Source organism: Anomaloglossus baeobatrachus, chromosome 1 (assembly GCF_048569485.1).
Source record: "Anomaloglossus baeobatrachus isolate aAnoBae1 chromosome 1, aAnoBae1.hap1, whole genome shotgun sequence".
In the NCBI taxonomy this organism is placed as follows: domain Eukaryota; kingdom Metazoa; phylum Chordata; class Amphibia; order Anura; family Aromobatidae; genus Anomaloglossus; species Anomaloglossus baeobatrachus.
Genome location: NC_134353.1, coordinates 2,317,711 through 2,335,793, shown reverse-complemented (window position 1 = coordinate 2,335,793; position 18,083 = coordinate 2,317,711). Strand labels below are relative to the sequence as shown.

Here is an 18,083-nt window from a genome sequence, read left to right as displayed (position 1 = left end):
GATGCAGCTCCTGTTGTTAACTCTTTCTTGCCTTCATTAAACTTCACAGTCTAATTCATTACAGGCTTGAGTTGGTAGAGATCTATAAGAGCTAGAAACACTGTGTTAGAAAAGCAATATCTATAAACTGTACTTGTAACAATTATATATAGTTATAAATATATTGCACAGATTTATATTTTATATGTTTTTTATATATAGAGGGGAAAAAAAAATCAGATAAATCCACTATCAATGTATACATTTTTGTGGACACCAAAATGCCCACCTGAATATTTCTTGTATATCACATGTCTAATTAAATGGATGGTAGTGGGACTTTATTTTAGCTGTAAGCTTTGAAAAAAAAAACCCAAAACTATAAAGAGAACATTATCCGTATAACATAAGTTTGAGCCTAATATGGTTATATCATGTGTATATTTAAAGAAATATTATTTTACATATAGGAAAACTCCATATATTGTGTTACCGATCTAAATAATGCATAAAAATCACAATGCTCTCATATGGAATTTCATATATATATATATATATATATATATATATATATATATATATATATACACAACATGTCCTATTAAAAGAATTTTGATAGAATTTTTTTGGCGTGATTATCATTTTGAATTCTAAACATTATCTCTAGAAAGATGTAAAAGAGAACATATCAAAAATCACCTATATTGCAAAATTAAATCCCTGCGGATATTTAAACCTCCAGGCTGTCTGGAGCCTAGTATAAACATCCAATAAGACTCTCTTCCCAAAAGCAAACTTCTATAGTCTCCTCCTCTGGTGGGTCTTCTGACTTTCTCAATGGCATTGAACTTAAAGGATTTATTATCTCCCCCGTGTACCTCCATAAAGTGACGTGAAGCTGCAGAAATGCCCACCTTGGGTGCACCTGTGGCATCTGAGAGGTGCCTTCTAATCCTTTTTTTTAATGCACCTACAGTTCAACCCACATACTGTTTAGAGCAATCCGTGCAAGTGATTAGGTAGACCACAGCAGAGGAGTTACAATTAAGGAACTGCTTAATTTGATACGTTTTGCCATCCACTGTAGAAACAAAATTCCTGCATTTATTCACAAATGCGCAGCACAAGCATATGTTGTGTCCACATTTGTAGAATCCATTAATGCTGAGCCAGGTCTCTGATGGCATATCTGCTGAAATTTGAAATAGGCTAGGGGAAACCATACTACTTATTGTTGGAGCTTTTTTGGGGATAAAATTAATTTTATTATTTTCCAAAACAGTTTTGACCACTGTGTCAGTATATAACATTGGCAAAAATCTTTTGATCACAGTAACAACTTCATAATAGTCTTGGCTAAAATTTGTTACAAAATTAATTAATTCCTCCCAAATCATTTACATTAGTTCCTCTTGGATTTTTATCTAGAATTAGAGAATTCCTTTCTAATTTTTTCACCTCCTCCATTCCCGTCCTTAATAGCTCCAATGGGTATCCTCTGCTGGCTAAACTGTCTTTCTTTTTGGCCAGTTCTACATCTAACACCTTTTCGTCCGAGCAATTTCTTTTAATCCTGATGTATTCGCCTTTGGGTATATTGTGTGTAACATGCTTAGGGTGGCATGAATCATATATCAGTATGGTATTGCGGTCTGTTTCTTTATTAAACGGGATGATTGTAACATCAGACAACTCGCTGCTGGCACTGAGTGTAAGGTCCAAAAAATTAATCGATGTAAAACTGTAATTGCATGTAAATTTTAAGCTGAGATCATTACCAAATTATTTTTTATTTAACAACAAATTTTACATTCAACGCAAAGGCGTGAGCATGGGGGGGAAATTTTCCCCTTCTCTGGCAAATTTGGCCATGGGCCTATGGGAGGAATTGTTTATCTTCAGTGATATTAATCCATTTGCAAATAACATCATTTGGTATGGGCGTTACATAGATGACTTGCTGCTGGTGTGGGAGGGTCCAATAGACACTGTAGAAAAATTCCAACATTATTTGAATAGTAATGATCTCAGCTTAAAATTTACATGCAATTACAGTTTTACATCGATTAATTTTTTGGACCTTACAGTCAGTGCCAGCAGCGAGTTGTCTGATGTTACAATTATCCCGTTTAATAAAGAAACAGACCGCAATACCATACTGAGATATGATTCATGCCACCCTAAGCATGTTACACACAATATACCCAAAGGCGAATACATCAGGATTAAAAGAAATTGCTCGGACGAAAAGGTGTTAGATGTAGAACTGGCCAAAAAGAAAGACAGTTTAGCCAGCAGAGGATACCCATTGGAGCTATTAAGGACGGGAATGGAGGAGGTGAAAAAATTAGAAAGGAATTCTCTAATTCTAGATAAAAATCCAAGAGGAACTAATGTAAATGATTTGGGAGGAATTAATTAATTTTGTAACAAATTTTAGCCAAGACTATTATGAAGTTGTTACTGTGATCAAAAGATTTTTGCCAATGTTATATACTGACACAGTGATCAAAACTGTTTTGGAAAATAATAAAATTAATTTTATCCCCAAAAAAGCTCCAACAATAAGCGCATTTGTGAATAAATGCAGGAATTTTGTTTCTACAGTGGATGGCAAAACGTATCAAATTAAGCAGTTCCTTAATTGTAACTCCTCTGCTGTGGTCTACCTAATCACTTGCACGGATTGCTCTAAACAGTATGTGGGTTGCACTGTAGGTGCATTAAAAAAAAGGATTAGAAGGCACCTCTCAGATGCCACAGGTGCACCCAAGGTGGGCATTTCTGCAGCTTCGCGTCACTTTATGGAGGTACACAGGGGAGATAATAAATTCTTTAAGTTCAATGCCATTGAGAAAGTCAGAAGACCCACCAGAGGAGGAGACTACAGAAGTTTGCTTTTGGGAAGAGAGTCTTATTGGATGTTTATACTAGGCTCCAGACAGCCTGGAGGTTTAAATATCCGCAGGGATTTAATTTTGCAGTATAGGTGATTTTTGATATGTTCTCTTTTACATCTTTCTAGAGATAATGTTTACAATTCAAAATGATAATCACGCCAAAAAAATTCTATCAAAATTCTCTTAATAGGACATGTTGTGTATATATATATATATATATATATATATATATATATATATATGAAATTCCATATGAGAGCATTGTGATTTTTATGCATTATTTAGATCGGTAACACAATATATGGAGTTTTCCTATATATAAAATAATAGTTCTTTAAATATACACATGATATAACCATATTAGGCTCAAACTTATGTTATACGGATAATGTTCTCTTTATAGTTTTGTTTTTTTTTTTTCAAAGCTTACAGCTAAAATAAAGTCCCACTAGCATCCATTTAATTAGACATGTGATATACAAGAAATATTCAGGTGGGCATTTTGGTGTCCACAAAAATGTATACATTGATAGTGGATTTATCTGATTTTTTTTTTTTTCCCCTCTATATATAAAAAACATATAAAATATAAATCTGTGCAATATATTTATAACTATATATAATTGTTACAAGTACAGTTTATAGATATTGCTTTTCTAACACAGTGTTTCTAGCTCTTATAGATCCCTACCAACTCAAGCCTGTAATGAATTAGACTGTGAAGTATAATGAAGGCAAGAAAGAGTTAACAACAGGAGCTGCATCATCGGTCACTCCACGTGTGCTCATTATAATGTGTGAATGTCTTTTTAAACTCTGCACTTAGATTAGTCAGTTACATGACTAAGTCCATGTAATACGGTCGAAACGCGTCGCTAGTCATTTTTCCCCTGCTCAGGGGCTGTCTGTACCTACCTTCATACGTGTGCACATGGAATAAACCTGTAATGACCAGAGGTCCTATTAAGATCCAGGGAGTCACAGACCGAGACTGAGGCAGAAATGAACAACAGTATTTTACTGAAATGGGGATCAAATTACGGTGAAATGTAGAATATAATAAGCTCAAAATCCCCTTAAAAACATTACCATTAATAATTTCACACACTAAGCGTTAGCCGAAAATCAATGCACCGATCTCAGAGATTCCAGGATATGTAAATCACATTTGGGACCCGGAACAAATTTACCTACACGTTAAACTTATCAAACTGGAAAGACGATGTAAATTAGGTGAGGGTGGTCTGATGGGACCTCTGAGATGGCGCACTGAGTAGAACTTATCACAGATAATAATACAATACACTAAATTAATGATGACTATACACTTATCACAGGGATACCCGGGTATCTCACAACCTATGGTACCATTAAACTCCAATGTAACTTTACACCGGTGTGTTTCCGCGTGGGCTGCAGCAAGTCCAGAAAAATAAAAATAAAAATAAAACTTTGGCGCCAAAAATAAGTACTTATTGCAAAAAGAAAACAAAGTTTGGCAGCTATCAGCCAATGCCAGAGTCACCTGTCAAGCACTTTAATTCTGTAGCCTCAGGATGCAGTCTGGGGATCACTCCTTTCCAGGGCTTGTCAGAATCCTTCCAATGGGGATGGCACCGGACGCCGTCTCTCTTGTCGCAGTCACTCACGGCCTTACTGGACATCAATCCCTTGCTCTGTCAGGGAGGGGAAACATCTCCTCAGCTTCTCCTCAGATGCTCTTTCAGTTGGACCCAGGTCCGTACAACTGGATCTCCTATCACACAGTGATGTGGTATTGTCTCCGCAATTTCTGTTTCCCTTCACTCTCCTCAGATGCTGTCACTGGCTCTGTTCACCAACAAGTCTCTTGGTCACCAACCGGGGCTTACAACCAACTTTTTTTAAGGCCCATATTGCTTCACCTGCTCTGTTGACAAACCCGTTGCCATGGACACCACACTCCCTCTCCGCATTTCCTGGATCTCCACAACTACTTCCTGTTTATCGCTCAGACAGACAGGCAGACTCTGCAGGGTCCTAATGCTCGCCCTGTATTGTCATAGTTCACTCTCTTACATGCCACCCCACTAGAGGTTGGCGTCCTCGACATACCTTCCCACTCAAAATCATCCTGTGCGTAGCGCTGAGGGGGTATTCCTGCCGTAGGTCGAGTGGTTCTCCGAAGGTCCTTCCCAACGGATTCTGTCCCCGAAGGGGCAGGAGTCCCTTCAGAAGTGTCATCAGAGGAAAGGCGTGACGCTGTCCCCTCTTGAAGTGCGACACCCCGTGACCCATTATTCATGTCAGGTGGCTGACTCAAGCCCTCACCCTCGGAAGGACATACCACCGGCTCAACACTCTTTCCACACAGGTGCAGATCATTCACAGGGGGCAGATAAACAGGCGCAGAGGAGGGCTCATCATCAAACTCAAAAACATCAGGAGTACCTGAGCCTTGGGACACAGCCTCTGGTTCCGTAGAAACGGGAGCCACGTCCTCAAACCAGCACCGTTGTAGCATGTTACGGTGAAGATTACGAGTGAGCCCCCCTGCCCCCACGGGCTCGACCTCATAGACTGGAATCTCATGGTTCACTCGTCTCTTTATCAGGTATGGGGTCGCCTCCCATCGATCGGCCAGTTTCCCTGTCGGTCGTTTGACCCTCACCAACACTCTATCCCCTGGGGAGAAAGGTTCCGTCTGCACAGGCCTCGTGTCCCTATGAGACACCTGATTGAGTCTATTACCCACCACCTGATGCACCACTCTCAGTCGCCGCTGGTGTTCCCGAACCCATTCAGATGCAGTCCGAGGGGAATCAGAGGAGGGATCTGGCATGTTCAAATCTTCAATATCCCTCCCGGGTCTCCCAAACATCAACATGTGTGGCGAATAGCCCGTAGTGCTGTGCAATCGATTGTTGTAGGCCCACATTAGTTCAGGGAGGTACTCAGGCCAGTGGCCCTGCTGCCCTTCCTCTAATGTTCTCATCATCTGTATCAAGGTACGATTGAAACGCTCACAGGCCCCATTTCCTTGGGGATGGTAAGGTGTTGTTCTTGAATGTGCTATGCCATACAGCCGGCGCAGCTCTTCCATTAGTGTCCCCTGGAAACATGCCCCCTGGTCTGAGTGTATCCTTTGCGGACACCCAAACACTTGGAGAAAAAGACGACACAGCCTTAGCCGCCGACTCCGCTGTCTGATCTCTTGTCGGCACTGCCACAGCATATTTAGTGAAGTGGTCTGTCATTACCAAGCAATAGGAGCACCCAGACGTCGAGTATCCTATCAGGACATAATCAATCATGAGCAATTCCAAGGGGGCAGACGTTTTAATGGTTTGAGTAGGGGCCCGCTGCTCAGGACTCTTACTGAGCCCACAGACCCGACATTGCCGACATGCCTCCGTTACCATCCCTCCCAAGTCAGGGCAATAGAGGATTCGCTGTAACCACTGGAGTGTCTTTTCACTACCAAAGTGGGCTCCCTCGCGGGCAACCACCGGACCCATCCCTACAGGGATTACCAGTTGATACCGGTGTTGCAGCTCAGATGGCAGATACACCTTACGATACAAAAGATCCTGTTCCACACACAACTTATCCCACTGTCGCAATAGTTTAATTCCTTCTGCGGATAGTTGGGCCTTGTCCTCTGCACTCGGCCAAATCCCATTTTGTACCCAGGTGCGCACTCGCGAGATGTCTGGACACTCGTTCTGATCTTTTGCCCAATCTGATGGCGTTTTTCCCAGGACACACGGCATCCCTGATGCCACCCCACTTGAATGTACCACACTGCGGAAGATAGGTACCTGCCCCAAGTCAGGGGTCTCTGTGTCCTCGAGCTGGTCATCAATGCTTTCTCCCCTAAATCCAAGGGGTACCCTCGACAATGCATCCGCATTACCGTTTTCTCGCCCCGAGCGAAACTTAATCTGATAATTAAACTTAGCAAGGCGAGCGACCCATCGCTGCTCCAACGCTCCCAGTTTCGCATTCTCTAAGTGAGCAAGAGGGTTATTATCGGTCATGACCAACACCTCAGCTCCCGTTAGATACTCAGCAAAGCGCTCATTGCCCACACCAGGGCTAACAGCTCTAGGCGAAACGAACTATAATTATCCGGATTGCACTCAGTGTCCCTTAAAGACCTGCTGCCATAGGCAATGACCTGCTCCCGGCCATCCTGAATTTGGGCCAGTACCGCCCCCAACCCGTGAAGACTACCGTCAGTGTACAACAGGAAAGGGGTATCAAACCTGGCATATGCCAACAAAGGGGCACTCGTTAGGGCGGCTTTCACCTCGTCAAATGCCTTTTGCTGCTGAGGCCCCCATTGGATAGGGCGGTTGCGAGGACCCAGCGCCGTCCCTCTTAAAAGTTCATTCAGGGGACTCACTACTTGTGAAAACCTGGGCACAAATCGTCGATAGTACCCTGCCAATCCCAAGAAAGCCCGCACCTCCCGTAGAGTCTGAGGAGGTGCCCATCCCTGTACCGCTAAGATCTTACTGACTGAGGGTAACACCCCGTCGGGAGTCACCACATGGCCTAGATACTCTATGCGACTCTTGAACAGTTGACATTTCTTTGGTTTTATCTTTAAGCCATGGCGACTGAGACGTTGGAGCACTTGGCGCAACTTCTCAAGATGGTCTTCAAATGACGTTCCGAACACCATGATGTCATCTAGATATATCAATACCGATTCAAAATTCAGGTCGCCTAAACAGTGTTCCATAAGGCGTTGAAAGGTCCCCGGGGCATTACTGAGTCCGAACGGCATCCGGTTGAATTCATAGAGCCCCATTGGCAGAACAAATGCTGTCTTTGCCCGATCTTTCTCAGCCATTGGTACCTGCCAATATCCACTCGCCAAGTCCAACGTTGAAAAGTATTTGGCCCGTCCTAATGCAGACAGGGACTCCTCAATCCGAGGTAACGGGTATGCGTCTCGCACAGTGTGCGCGTTTAATTTCCGATAATCCACACAAAATCGGAGGGTCCCATCCTTCTTTTGGACAAGGACAACGGGGGCAGCCCAGGGACTTTGGCTCTCTCGTATTACTTGATTGTCGAGCATACTGGCGACCATGCCCTTCACCTCTTGATAAAGTGTCGGGGGAATCTGACGATAACGTTCTCTAATGGGAGGGGTGTCCCCCGTGGGAATCTCATGCTCAATCGTCGGTGAGCACCCGAAGTCTTCTGCATGTCGCGAGAAGGTCTCTTCATGTTCCCACACGACCCTCTCCAACTGTTCTAGTTGCACGGAAGTCAGTTCCTCCCGATCTACTCCCATCTGATCCATGATCACACGACCATTCCATTCTTTGGTAGGAGATTCAGCCCCTGCTACTTCGACCGCATATGTCCAGGATGACTGTGGGTCTGGCCGCAATTCAAACACCGCTTTGTCAGGCATCTTCCCCTCTGGCACGAACAGTTCAGCTAGGATGGTCCCAGCAGGAATGGTAATAGCCTCCTCCAACACGTTAATGCATCTGACTGGCACCCGTCCATTCTTCACAATCGTCAGAGACCGGGCCACATGCACCTTGGCACAAGAGGACTTCTCTGGGGCTGGCTCAAGTAATACCTCAAGTCCATTCAGCCTCTGCGCCGCCCCCACTGGCAACATCAAGAGTTCCTCCTGTCGGGGCGCCAGTGAAATCGTGGTCCGTGATGGCACTCGGACAAGGCCCACCCGGCCCCCAGGGACTGCACTTTTCAGCAGATCACAGTTCAGCACTAGGCGGTGTAACATTCTCTGTGTCAGTCGGTGACCTGTAGCACAAGTCCAGTAACGGGGTCCCTCACGGGCATACATCTGATGATTTAGATCTCGCAGAATGTTCATTCCCAGTGTCACTTCCATCCCTCTTCTAGGGGGGTGGTCCACCAGCACTACCCCTTTCTGACCCAGCTCTTGACCAAACATTTTCAGTCTCATCCACACGATCCCTTTCACCGTCAGCTGGCCATTGTTAGCGGCAGTAAAGCCTGCTTTACACGGTACGACCGATTGTGCGATTTCACAATCGATCGTACCCGCCCCCGTCCTTTTTGCGTCACGGGCAAATCGCTGCCCGTGTCGCACAAAGTCAGTAACCCCCGTCACACATACTTACCTCTCGTGCGACCTCGCTGTGGGCGGCGAACGTCCACTTCCTGGAGTGGGAGGGACGTTCGGCGTCACAGCGACGTCACACGGCCGCCGGCCAATGGAAGCGGAGGGACGGAGATGAGCGGGATGTAAACATCCCGCCCACCTCCTTCCTTCCACATAGAGCCGGCGGCGGCCGCGGGAGGCAGGTGAGTTGCTCATCGTTCCCGTGGTGTCACACGGAGCGGCGTGTGCTACCACGGAAACGATGGTCAACTAAATCAACCGATATTATGGAACCTAACGAGCAGTACCCGACTCACGATTTGTGAACGATACTGCGTCGCTAGGAGGTGTCACACAGGCCGGCATCGCCAGCGATGCCGGATGTGCGTCACAAAAACCGTGACCCCGACGATCTATCGCACGATAGATTGCCTGGTGTAAAGCAGCCTTAAGTCTTATCATTCGACCATCTTCGGGAACCACTAGTTGACTGAAGTATTTCTCGAAAACTTCTAGAGGCATAATGGTACATTCAGATCCCATATCAACCAAGCAATTCATCTTCCGTCCTTCAAATTCTGCTTCTAAAACTGGACTCCATGCAAACAAATCTTGCTCATTCCGTTGGGGGCTTTGTGAGGGGGGGGGCCGCTGCGAATTGCCCCCTCAAGGCAGCGGCTGGGAGTTTAACGTCGGCGGAGGAGTCTCGAGGACTGTGGACATCCGGCAGTATCGTGAGATGTGTCCCCGGCGCCCGCACCTCCAGCAGGTGACTGCTCCCCGGGGACGGGGGCTTGAGTCATTCAAAGAGGGCGGTCCGGCTGTCAGTGGAATCACCATCCCAGAGGGTGTAGCTGGTGGCCTCTCCAGGGGAGTAGGGGACGACCCAGCTCTGATTTTAGACACTTCCAGCTTTAGCTCCTTCAACTCAGCACGCAGAGCTTGTACAACATCTACCAGTCCTTCCGCTCCTGACAATTGCATTCCGCCTCCCTCCAGCCGTGTACTGTCCACAGCCCCTTGAACTACCAGAGTGGACTCTGCCTCCCTTTCCACCGCGGCCTGGTAAATCTGCCAGAAAGATATTTCTGGGGTAGCCCGGGCCACCTCATACAGTTTATCCCGAAGGAGCCTGTTAGCTAACCCTGTGATGAATTGGTCCTGGAGCAAGTGGTCTACCTCCCGGAACGCTCCCAGGGCCCCTGGGTCTAGTCGCTGCACTTCATTCAATGTTTCCTGTAGCGTATTAGAGTACTGCATCAGAGACTCACTTTCCTTTTGAGGGCGGTTAAAGAAAAATGATCGAAGCTGGGTCACACGGGCCCGGCCTCCAGAACTCCCCTCTAACAGTACCAAAATTTTCTCTAACGTACTTCTCTCAGCCTCAGGTCGTACCATCACCGTCCGCCTAGTGTCGCCTTCTAGTGCGTTCAATGCCAGTTCTGCTCGTAATGCGGGAGTCAGATTACACATCCGCAGAATACTCTGGACCCTCTCCGCCCAATCCTGCAACGCCATATTACGCCCGTCGTATTTCGGCATGTGCTGGAGTAAAGCTCCTACCGGTACATGCCCTCCCACATTCGCCGCGGCTGCCAAAAGACCCGCACCCAGCAGCGGGGCTGCTGATGCGGTGGGATCATTTCTTCCCTCGCCGCCTCCGTCCATGACAAACACTGGATCCTGCCGACTACGCCAAAAATGTAATGACCAGAGGTCCTATTAAGATCCAGTGAGTCACAGACCGAGACTGAGGCAGAAATGAACAACAGTATTTTACTGAAATGGGGATCAAATTACGGTGAAATGTAGAATATAATAAGCTCAAAATCCCCTTAAAAACATTACCATTAACAATTTCACACACTAAGCGTTAGCCGAAAATCAATGCACCGATCTCAGAGATCCCAGGATATGTAAATCACATTTAGGACCCGGAACAAATTTACCTACACGTTAAACTTATCAAACTGGAAAGACGATGTAAATCAGGTGAGGATGGTCGGATGGAACCTCTGAGATGGCGCACTGAGTATAACTTATCACAGATAATAATACAATACACTAAATTAATGATGACTATACACTTATCACAGGGATACCCGGGTATCTCACAACCTATGGTACCATTAAACTCCAATGTAACTTTACACCGGTGTGTCTCCGCGTGGGCTGCAGCAAGTCCAGAAAAATAAAAATAAAACTTTGGCGCCAAAAATAAGTACTTATTGCAAAAAGAAAACAAAGTTTGGCAGCTATCAGCCAATGCCAGAGTCACTGGTCCAGCACTTTAATTCTGTAGCCTCAGGACACAGTCTGGGGATCACTCCTTTCCAGGGCTTGTCAGAATCCTTCCAATGGGGATGGCACCGGACGCCGTCTCTCTTATCGCAGTCACTCACGGCCTTACTGGACATCAATCACTTGCTCTGTCAGGGGGGGAACATCTCCTCAGCTTCTCCTCCGATGCTCTTTCAGTTGGACCCAGGTCCGCACAACTGGATCTCCTATCACACAGTGATGTGGTATTGTCTCCGCAATTTCTGTTTCCCTTCACTCTCCTCAGATGCTGTCACTGGCTCTGTTCACCAACAAGTCTCTTGTTCACCAACCGGGGCTTACAACCAACTTTTTTTAAGGCCCATATTGCTTCACCTGCTCTGTTGACAAACCCGTTGCCATGGACACCACACTCCCTCCCCGCATTTCCTGGATCTCCACAACTACTTCCTGTTTATCGCTCAGACAGACAGGCAGACTCTGCAGGGTCCTAATGCTCGCCCTGTATTGTCATAGTTCACTCTCTTACAAACCATATGGAAATTTATATTGAAGGTTGCCTTCTTTCCTGCGCTGGATCTCATCTCACATGCTATTTATACTTATCATATCATATCATTCCTGTATGACTGTGTTTGCACGTTCCTAGCCCGGTGTCCTCACCCTCTGCCTGTGTGCTTCATTTATGTTTATTGTTGTTTTTATGTTACACTTGGTTTATAGTTTAGGGGGCACTTAAGGACACTCAGGGTCAGCTGTTGACAATTGGGGGCGCCATTATGTGATTTTAGGGTGCCATCCTCCGCTCTCAGGTGGGGACAAATCAGGATCAGGTCTAGGGCAAGTGCCAGCCTGTTTTGGGACCTGTGGATCTCTGGTTTTACATCTCCCCTGGTTTGTCCATTCTTATGAGATTATCTGGGTTCAGTCGTAATGCATATGCCATGAAATTATGGACCAGCAGAAATATTAAATTAAGGCTTGATGAATTAGAGCAATGCAGTTAGTAAATCGTGGTGACAGTCGCTGTACACTACGGGGTTAATACTGAACACTGTGTGATGGAGAAGAACGTGCTGAATACTGAAGGATGAGCAGATTTACTCCTGAATTTCCTTGGAGATTTTTTCCATTTTAATATAAAAAATAAATAAGATCCAGAATTAGTGAGAATAACAGAATTATTATAGAAGGAGAGGTGACGGCCTGGAATTATCCTGGTGACGTTCCTCTGCACCTGGAGCTCTGAAGTGGTGATGGATCATCTATATAAAGTGCAGACAGTGGCTGTCTTGTCACACAGGGACCCCGGAGTGCTGTCACCGGCAGAGCTGTCACTGACAGCATGGCTTCATGTGTTCCTGCATCCATGGGTCTGTGTCTGGTGGACACGGCTTCATACGTCTTTGTGGTTCTCTTCTGGATCATCGTCCTGTGGTCTTCATGTGGTGGAGAGAGAATGGCGGCTTCATCATCATCACAATGTCACCTCAGATTCATAGATTCTAGGACCCGGTATGAATATGCCAAGAGCGGAGACATTAATATTGGAGGACTCTTCTCTGTGATGTGGATAACTGGTAGAAAGCCCAGCTTTACCAATCCAGAAGAAAGAATCTCCCACGACGCGTAAGTCCTTCACATCTTATTACTTCTGTTACTTGTATGTCTGGAGAGGATCTCCGAGGATGTGATCCTGCGGTGACCTGGACATGGAGAAGACATTTGTGCTTCTCTGTATCATGTCCAGTATTAGATATAGTGTAACCCGCGGTGTCATGTATAGATGGTCACCAGTGTGTCGCTTTCACAGGCCGCTTCTCAGGAGCTACGCAGCCGTGTTGGCTTTTCTCTTTGCGGTTGAGCAGATTAATCAGGATCCAGGTCTTCTCCCCAATATCACTCTGGGTTATCACATAATTGACGCTTTCGGAGATGAGATGAAGTCTGTGCAAAGTGTCCTGCAGATTCTGTCTGGTGGACATACGGAAGCCCCGAACTATTCCTGTGTGGACCACGCTCAAGTGGCCGGCTTTGTGGGATATTCATTCAAAATGGAAGAAATCCTGGACGTGCTGGGCTACACGAAGGTGAGTCTGACAAAACTAAAAAAAACGTCAAAAAACCCTCACCAGCCAACTCAGGTCACAATGGCAAATGCACTCGCAGGATGCAGCCGGACCCACGTGATAAAAGTGGGGGGTAATCCAGGTGCAGAATACTGAGGAGATGACCACTCGCAGCCTACCAATCATGGAGGGGGCAGTGGCTGGTATTAGACATGCACACTAATGAGGTGTTACATAAGGCACCAGTCACACAGATATGTGCAATGCACAGTGTCCGGCTCACAGCCTAGTGATGACGCCCTTCTATTAGATCATATAATAATAATAAAGTGAAAAAGCTGCGCACTAAACACTATGTTATACGAATTATAGGAAAAGCATTACCGATATAGGAATATAAGAACAAGGAAAAATATTTTTGACTAGCTGGAAAAATGGAAAACATGAAAAATGGAAATTGCATAACTGCTGAGAATATGTGAAATAAAAGAGATATTTAGCAAAAGTATTGATCAATGAAATTATGCCCGGAACCACGACAAGGTAATCTCTTATTATCCAGGAACCTAACCATAAATGCCTCTCTATGTGCTATTAAAATCCGCCCGACTGCCATGCTCTATTCACCATCATATATAGCCAGGAGCCTATCTGCCCAGACCTGCAGATTTTAATAGCACATAGAGAGGCATTTATGGTTAGGTTCCCGGATAATAAGAGATTACCTTGTCGTGGTTCCGGGCACAATTTCATTGATCAATACTTTTACTAAATATCTCTTTTATCTCTTATATTCTCAGCAGTTATAAGCATACATAAGCTCATAACCCAAACACCAAGGGTCCCCACGCTTACGAGTGCCCACATTACATTCAAAATAATTCACCAAAAAGGACATAAATGCGGAAAAAAATCACCAGAAAAAAAGGCTGTGAGTGGTGGTCTCATTGGTATTCTGCAGCTGTGTTACCCCCACCTTTATCATGGGGGTCCACCTGCATCCTGCGAGTGCATTTGCCACTTTGACCTGTGTTGGCCGGTGGCTTTTTTTTCTGGTGAGTCTTTTTTTTTGTTTTATTTTTCCTCTGAATTTATGTCCTTTTCAGTGAATTATTTTATATACAGTGTAGGGACTCGTAAGCGTGGGGACCCTTGACGTTTGGTTACGAGCTTATGTATTTTGTCCAAAATATGGACCAATACCTCCCATTAGTTATCATTTTCTATTGCACAATTTTCTGCAGGATGCAGCCGGGCCCTCCGGGGTGTCTGTCCTGTGTGTCAGTGCCCTTAATCTTTCTAGACAGCAGAGGGGAAAACCTGCAGATGTGTCTGTATAGAGAGGGGAGTTAAAATCCTGCAGATGTGTCTGTATAGAGAGCAGAGGGTAAAACCTGCAGATGTGCCTGTATAGAGAGAAGGGAAAAACCTGCAGATGTGTCTGTATAGAGAGTGGAGGGAAAAACCTGCAGATGTGTCTTTATAGAGAGCGGAGGGAAAAACCTGCAGATGTGTCTGTATAGAGAGCAGAGGGAAAAACCTGCACTTATGTCTGTATAGAGAGCGGAGGGAAAAACCTGCAGATGTGTCTGTATAGAGAGGGGAGTTAAAATCCTGCAGATGTGTCTATATAGAGATCGGAGGGAAAAAAACGCAGATGTGTCTGTATAGAGAGCGGAGGGAAAAACCTGCCGATGTGTCTGTGTCACGGGCGGGGAGGGCGCTGCGCTCACCACGCTCGGGTCCGGCGCTGCTGCTGCTGCTCGGTGGCTCGAGCGATGGGCCGGATCTGGGGACTCGAGCAGCGCTCCTCGCCCGTGAGTGAAAGGGGTGGTTTGGTTTGGGGATTTGGTCCGTGACGCCACCCACGGGTTGTGGTGAGATTGGGCACCACCACTGCTGGTAACGGGGATCCCGGGAGCGATGGCAGGGAGCAGCTGGGATGTTGTTCTCCCCCTCCGTGGGTAGGGGTTGGTGATCCCGGGGCCCAGTGAGGTGACGGGGAGGCAGGGTTAGCAAGATGCAGGGTCGCTCGTACTGCGCCGCGCGGTGCCGGTCGGCACGGTAGTACTCACTCAGCCACAAATAGATGCAAAGTCTCCGGTAAAACAAACGGCTGGATGGATGGGTCCCGCAGCCGGCTGTTGTGGCTTCTCCCGGACAGATGGTGGTGGCTGCCTTTCCCTGCACCTTTTGTGTATCTTCGGTCCCGATGGCTTCCCACCGGTAACCCGCTCCCCAGCTTGTATATGGGCCGGAGGAGCCCCCTTGCCCACAGGCTCTGGCCCTGGGAATTCTAGCTGTGGCGGTAGCTGTATTTCCCTTTGGTTGTTTGGACGGTTGCCTTCAGTCGGGTGTTGGCCCTGCCGGTTTGTGCTGGCTTCACTTCGCTCCCCGGTTCGGTACCACCGCCCGTCCCCGGTCCTACGGTTCCGCGTTGATCTGCCTCTCCTGCAGACGGCCACCACCGTCTGCCAACCCTGCTCTTAGTGCCCGGGCCACGTACCCAGACACGGTCAGTTTGCTCCTCTCTTGCCACTTCCCTAACTGAACTCTCACTCTCTCCACACTACACTGACTTCCTTTTCCCGCCTCCAGGACTGTGAACTCCTCAGTGGGTGGGGCCAACCGCCTGGCTCCACCCCACCTGGTGTTGACATCAGCCCCTGGAGGGAGGCAACAAGGATTTGGTGTCTGGCTGATGTGCCTATCTCGGGGTGAGGGTGTTGTGTTGTAGTCCCTGTGACGACCTGGCTAGGCCAGGGCGCCACATTCCCCCTTGCTTAAATGCAGACCGTCCGCGGGCTGCCCGTCCATCACCAGTTTTCTTTTCACAACTGAAAAAGGTAAAAACATATAAAACATTCAACAAAGCATTTTTACGGATCTTCCCTTAACGGGAGGCATGGTACCTCAACGTTACAAACATACCTTTACTAACAATAACGGTCGGCTTCCGCTCTCCCACCCAAACAACCTGGCCCTGATGCTGCCCCTAAGAAGTGGGCAGCACCCCTTGACCCCAGTCCAGATCCAGGCTGCCAGAGTGGGAACGGGTACGGTGTTTCGCACCCTACGATCACTTCAGGGGACCCCACGTCCATGGGGGACCCCTGACCCACGGAGGATCGCCACCGGTTACGGTAGTGGCGGGCCTGGGCCATCCCTTTCCTCCAGGCCCATCCTCCAAATCAGTCTCTCTGGAGGCGGTAACGGAAACATGCCAACATATTTACATTTCCACAAGTTTGTGGTTGCCCTGCTAGTTCTCAGGCATGTCCATAAGCAGTTCCTTATGCACGGTACAAAGGGTCCCTACTCAATCACAGTCGACAATCAGGTAACATCTTCGGTTGATTATTTTCATTCATTCAAACACTCAACGTACCACACCCCTAAATGGTAGTTTCCCTGTACCTAAGCGGGGGTCGACCTAGGTTGGGACGTGTGGAGCTTCGGGGCCCAATGTCAGTGGTGACAGGCAGTGGGACAGAGGGAACAACTGGTTCCTCTTCCCGTCTATCGTGTGGGGCAGGCGGAGGCATAGGGGAGCTGGGTACAGGTGCATCCCTGGGCACTGGCTCATCGTCGACCACTTCCATCTCTTTCTCATCCACGGGTTGTGGGAACAGTATTACTGGAAGAATCACTGTGCCGTTCTGCGTAGGCCAATCTGCCGGAAAATCGCCCATCATGGTGTGGATTACCCCCTTTTCCTTCTCCCCAACCGGTCTGGGGACCGGAGCTTCAGTTGCCACCCGCAATGGTGGTGGGCACCTCTTCAGGTGGTCCCTGGAAACCATGGCCAAAGTCTTCCCCTGGTCACGACTGACCTGGTAGGCCTTCCCATTTTCCCATTTGGTTGGTTGTATAACATACGGGGTCTTCTCCCATTGATCATCCAGCTTATGGGTTCTTCTCTTTCGCTTCAGTACTACATCCCCAGGCTGGAAGGGACCTGCAGGCGCCTTCCTGTTGAAGCACTGCTCCTGCTGTCCCCGAATCCGGCACAAGTTCTTTTCTACGTATTCTTGGACCTGTCGGTACTGCGCCCTTCGCCAAGTGTCCCATCCAGCAGTCGAAGGGAGTGCTTCTGGGGCTTCCAGACCCATTTCCAGGTCCACTGGCAGCCGACTGGGCCGAGCTCTCATCAGATATGCTGGAGTGCATTTTGTAGAGCTGGAAGGGATGTTGTTGTACATATCGACCAGGTCAGGTAGCTTTTCCGGCCACAGGTTCCGCTCTTCCAGTGGTAATGTCTTGAGGAGGCCCAGGACCAGGTGGTTCATCTTTTCACACATGCCATTGGTCTGGGCATGGTGAGGCGTGGTCCGAATTTTCTTGCAGCCATACAAATGGCAGAATTCTTGGAACACCTCCGCTTCAAAGGCCGGGCCCCTGTCGGTAAGCACCCTCTCCGGGTACCCGTGCGGTCGACAGAAATAGGCCTGGAATGCTCTAGCGGTGGTACGGCTGGTCAGGTCCTTGACAACCACCATGAATCTTGAATAGTGGTCTACAATGGTCAGAGCGTAGGTATACCCTCTTCAGCTAGGGGTGAGCTTCACGTGGTCGAGGGCGACCAGCTCCAGCGGTTGATGCGTAATGATTGGACGTAGAGGGGCCTTCTGGCTGGCCTCGTCCCTTCTTCTCAGTGCACAGGGACCACATTCTCGGCACCAGGCCTCCACAGACTCCCGCATCCCGCTGCAATAGAATCGCTCCCTCAACAGCATCTCCAGCTTCTTCCACCCA

At 47.4% G+C, this 18,083-nt stretch overlaps 1 protein-coding gene across 1 annotated transcript in view; it reads left to right on the top strand.

The window, feature by feature from the left end:
- Nucleotides 1-12,604: 12,604 nt before the first annotated feature.
- The window catches only part of LOC142303663 (vomeronasal type-2 receptor 26-like), a 136,169-nt gene continuing 130,690 nt past the window's right edge, over nucleotides 12,605-18,083 (top strand). The window contains exons 1-2 of the mRNA XM_075345235.1: nucleotides 12,605-12,888; nucleotides 13,073-13,349. Coding sequence (XP_075201350.1) covers nucleotides 12,605-12,888; nucleotides 13,073-13,349 — 561 coding nt within the window. The remainder of the gene's footprint in view (nucleotides 12,889-13,072; nucleotides 13,350-18,083) is intronic.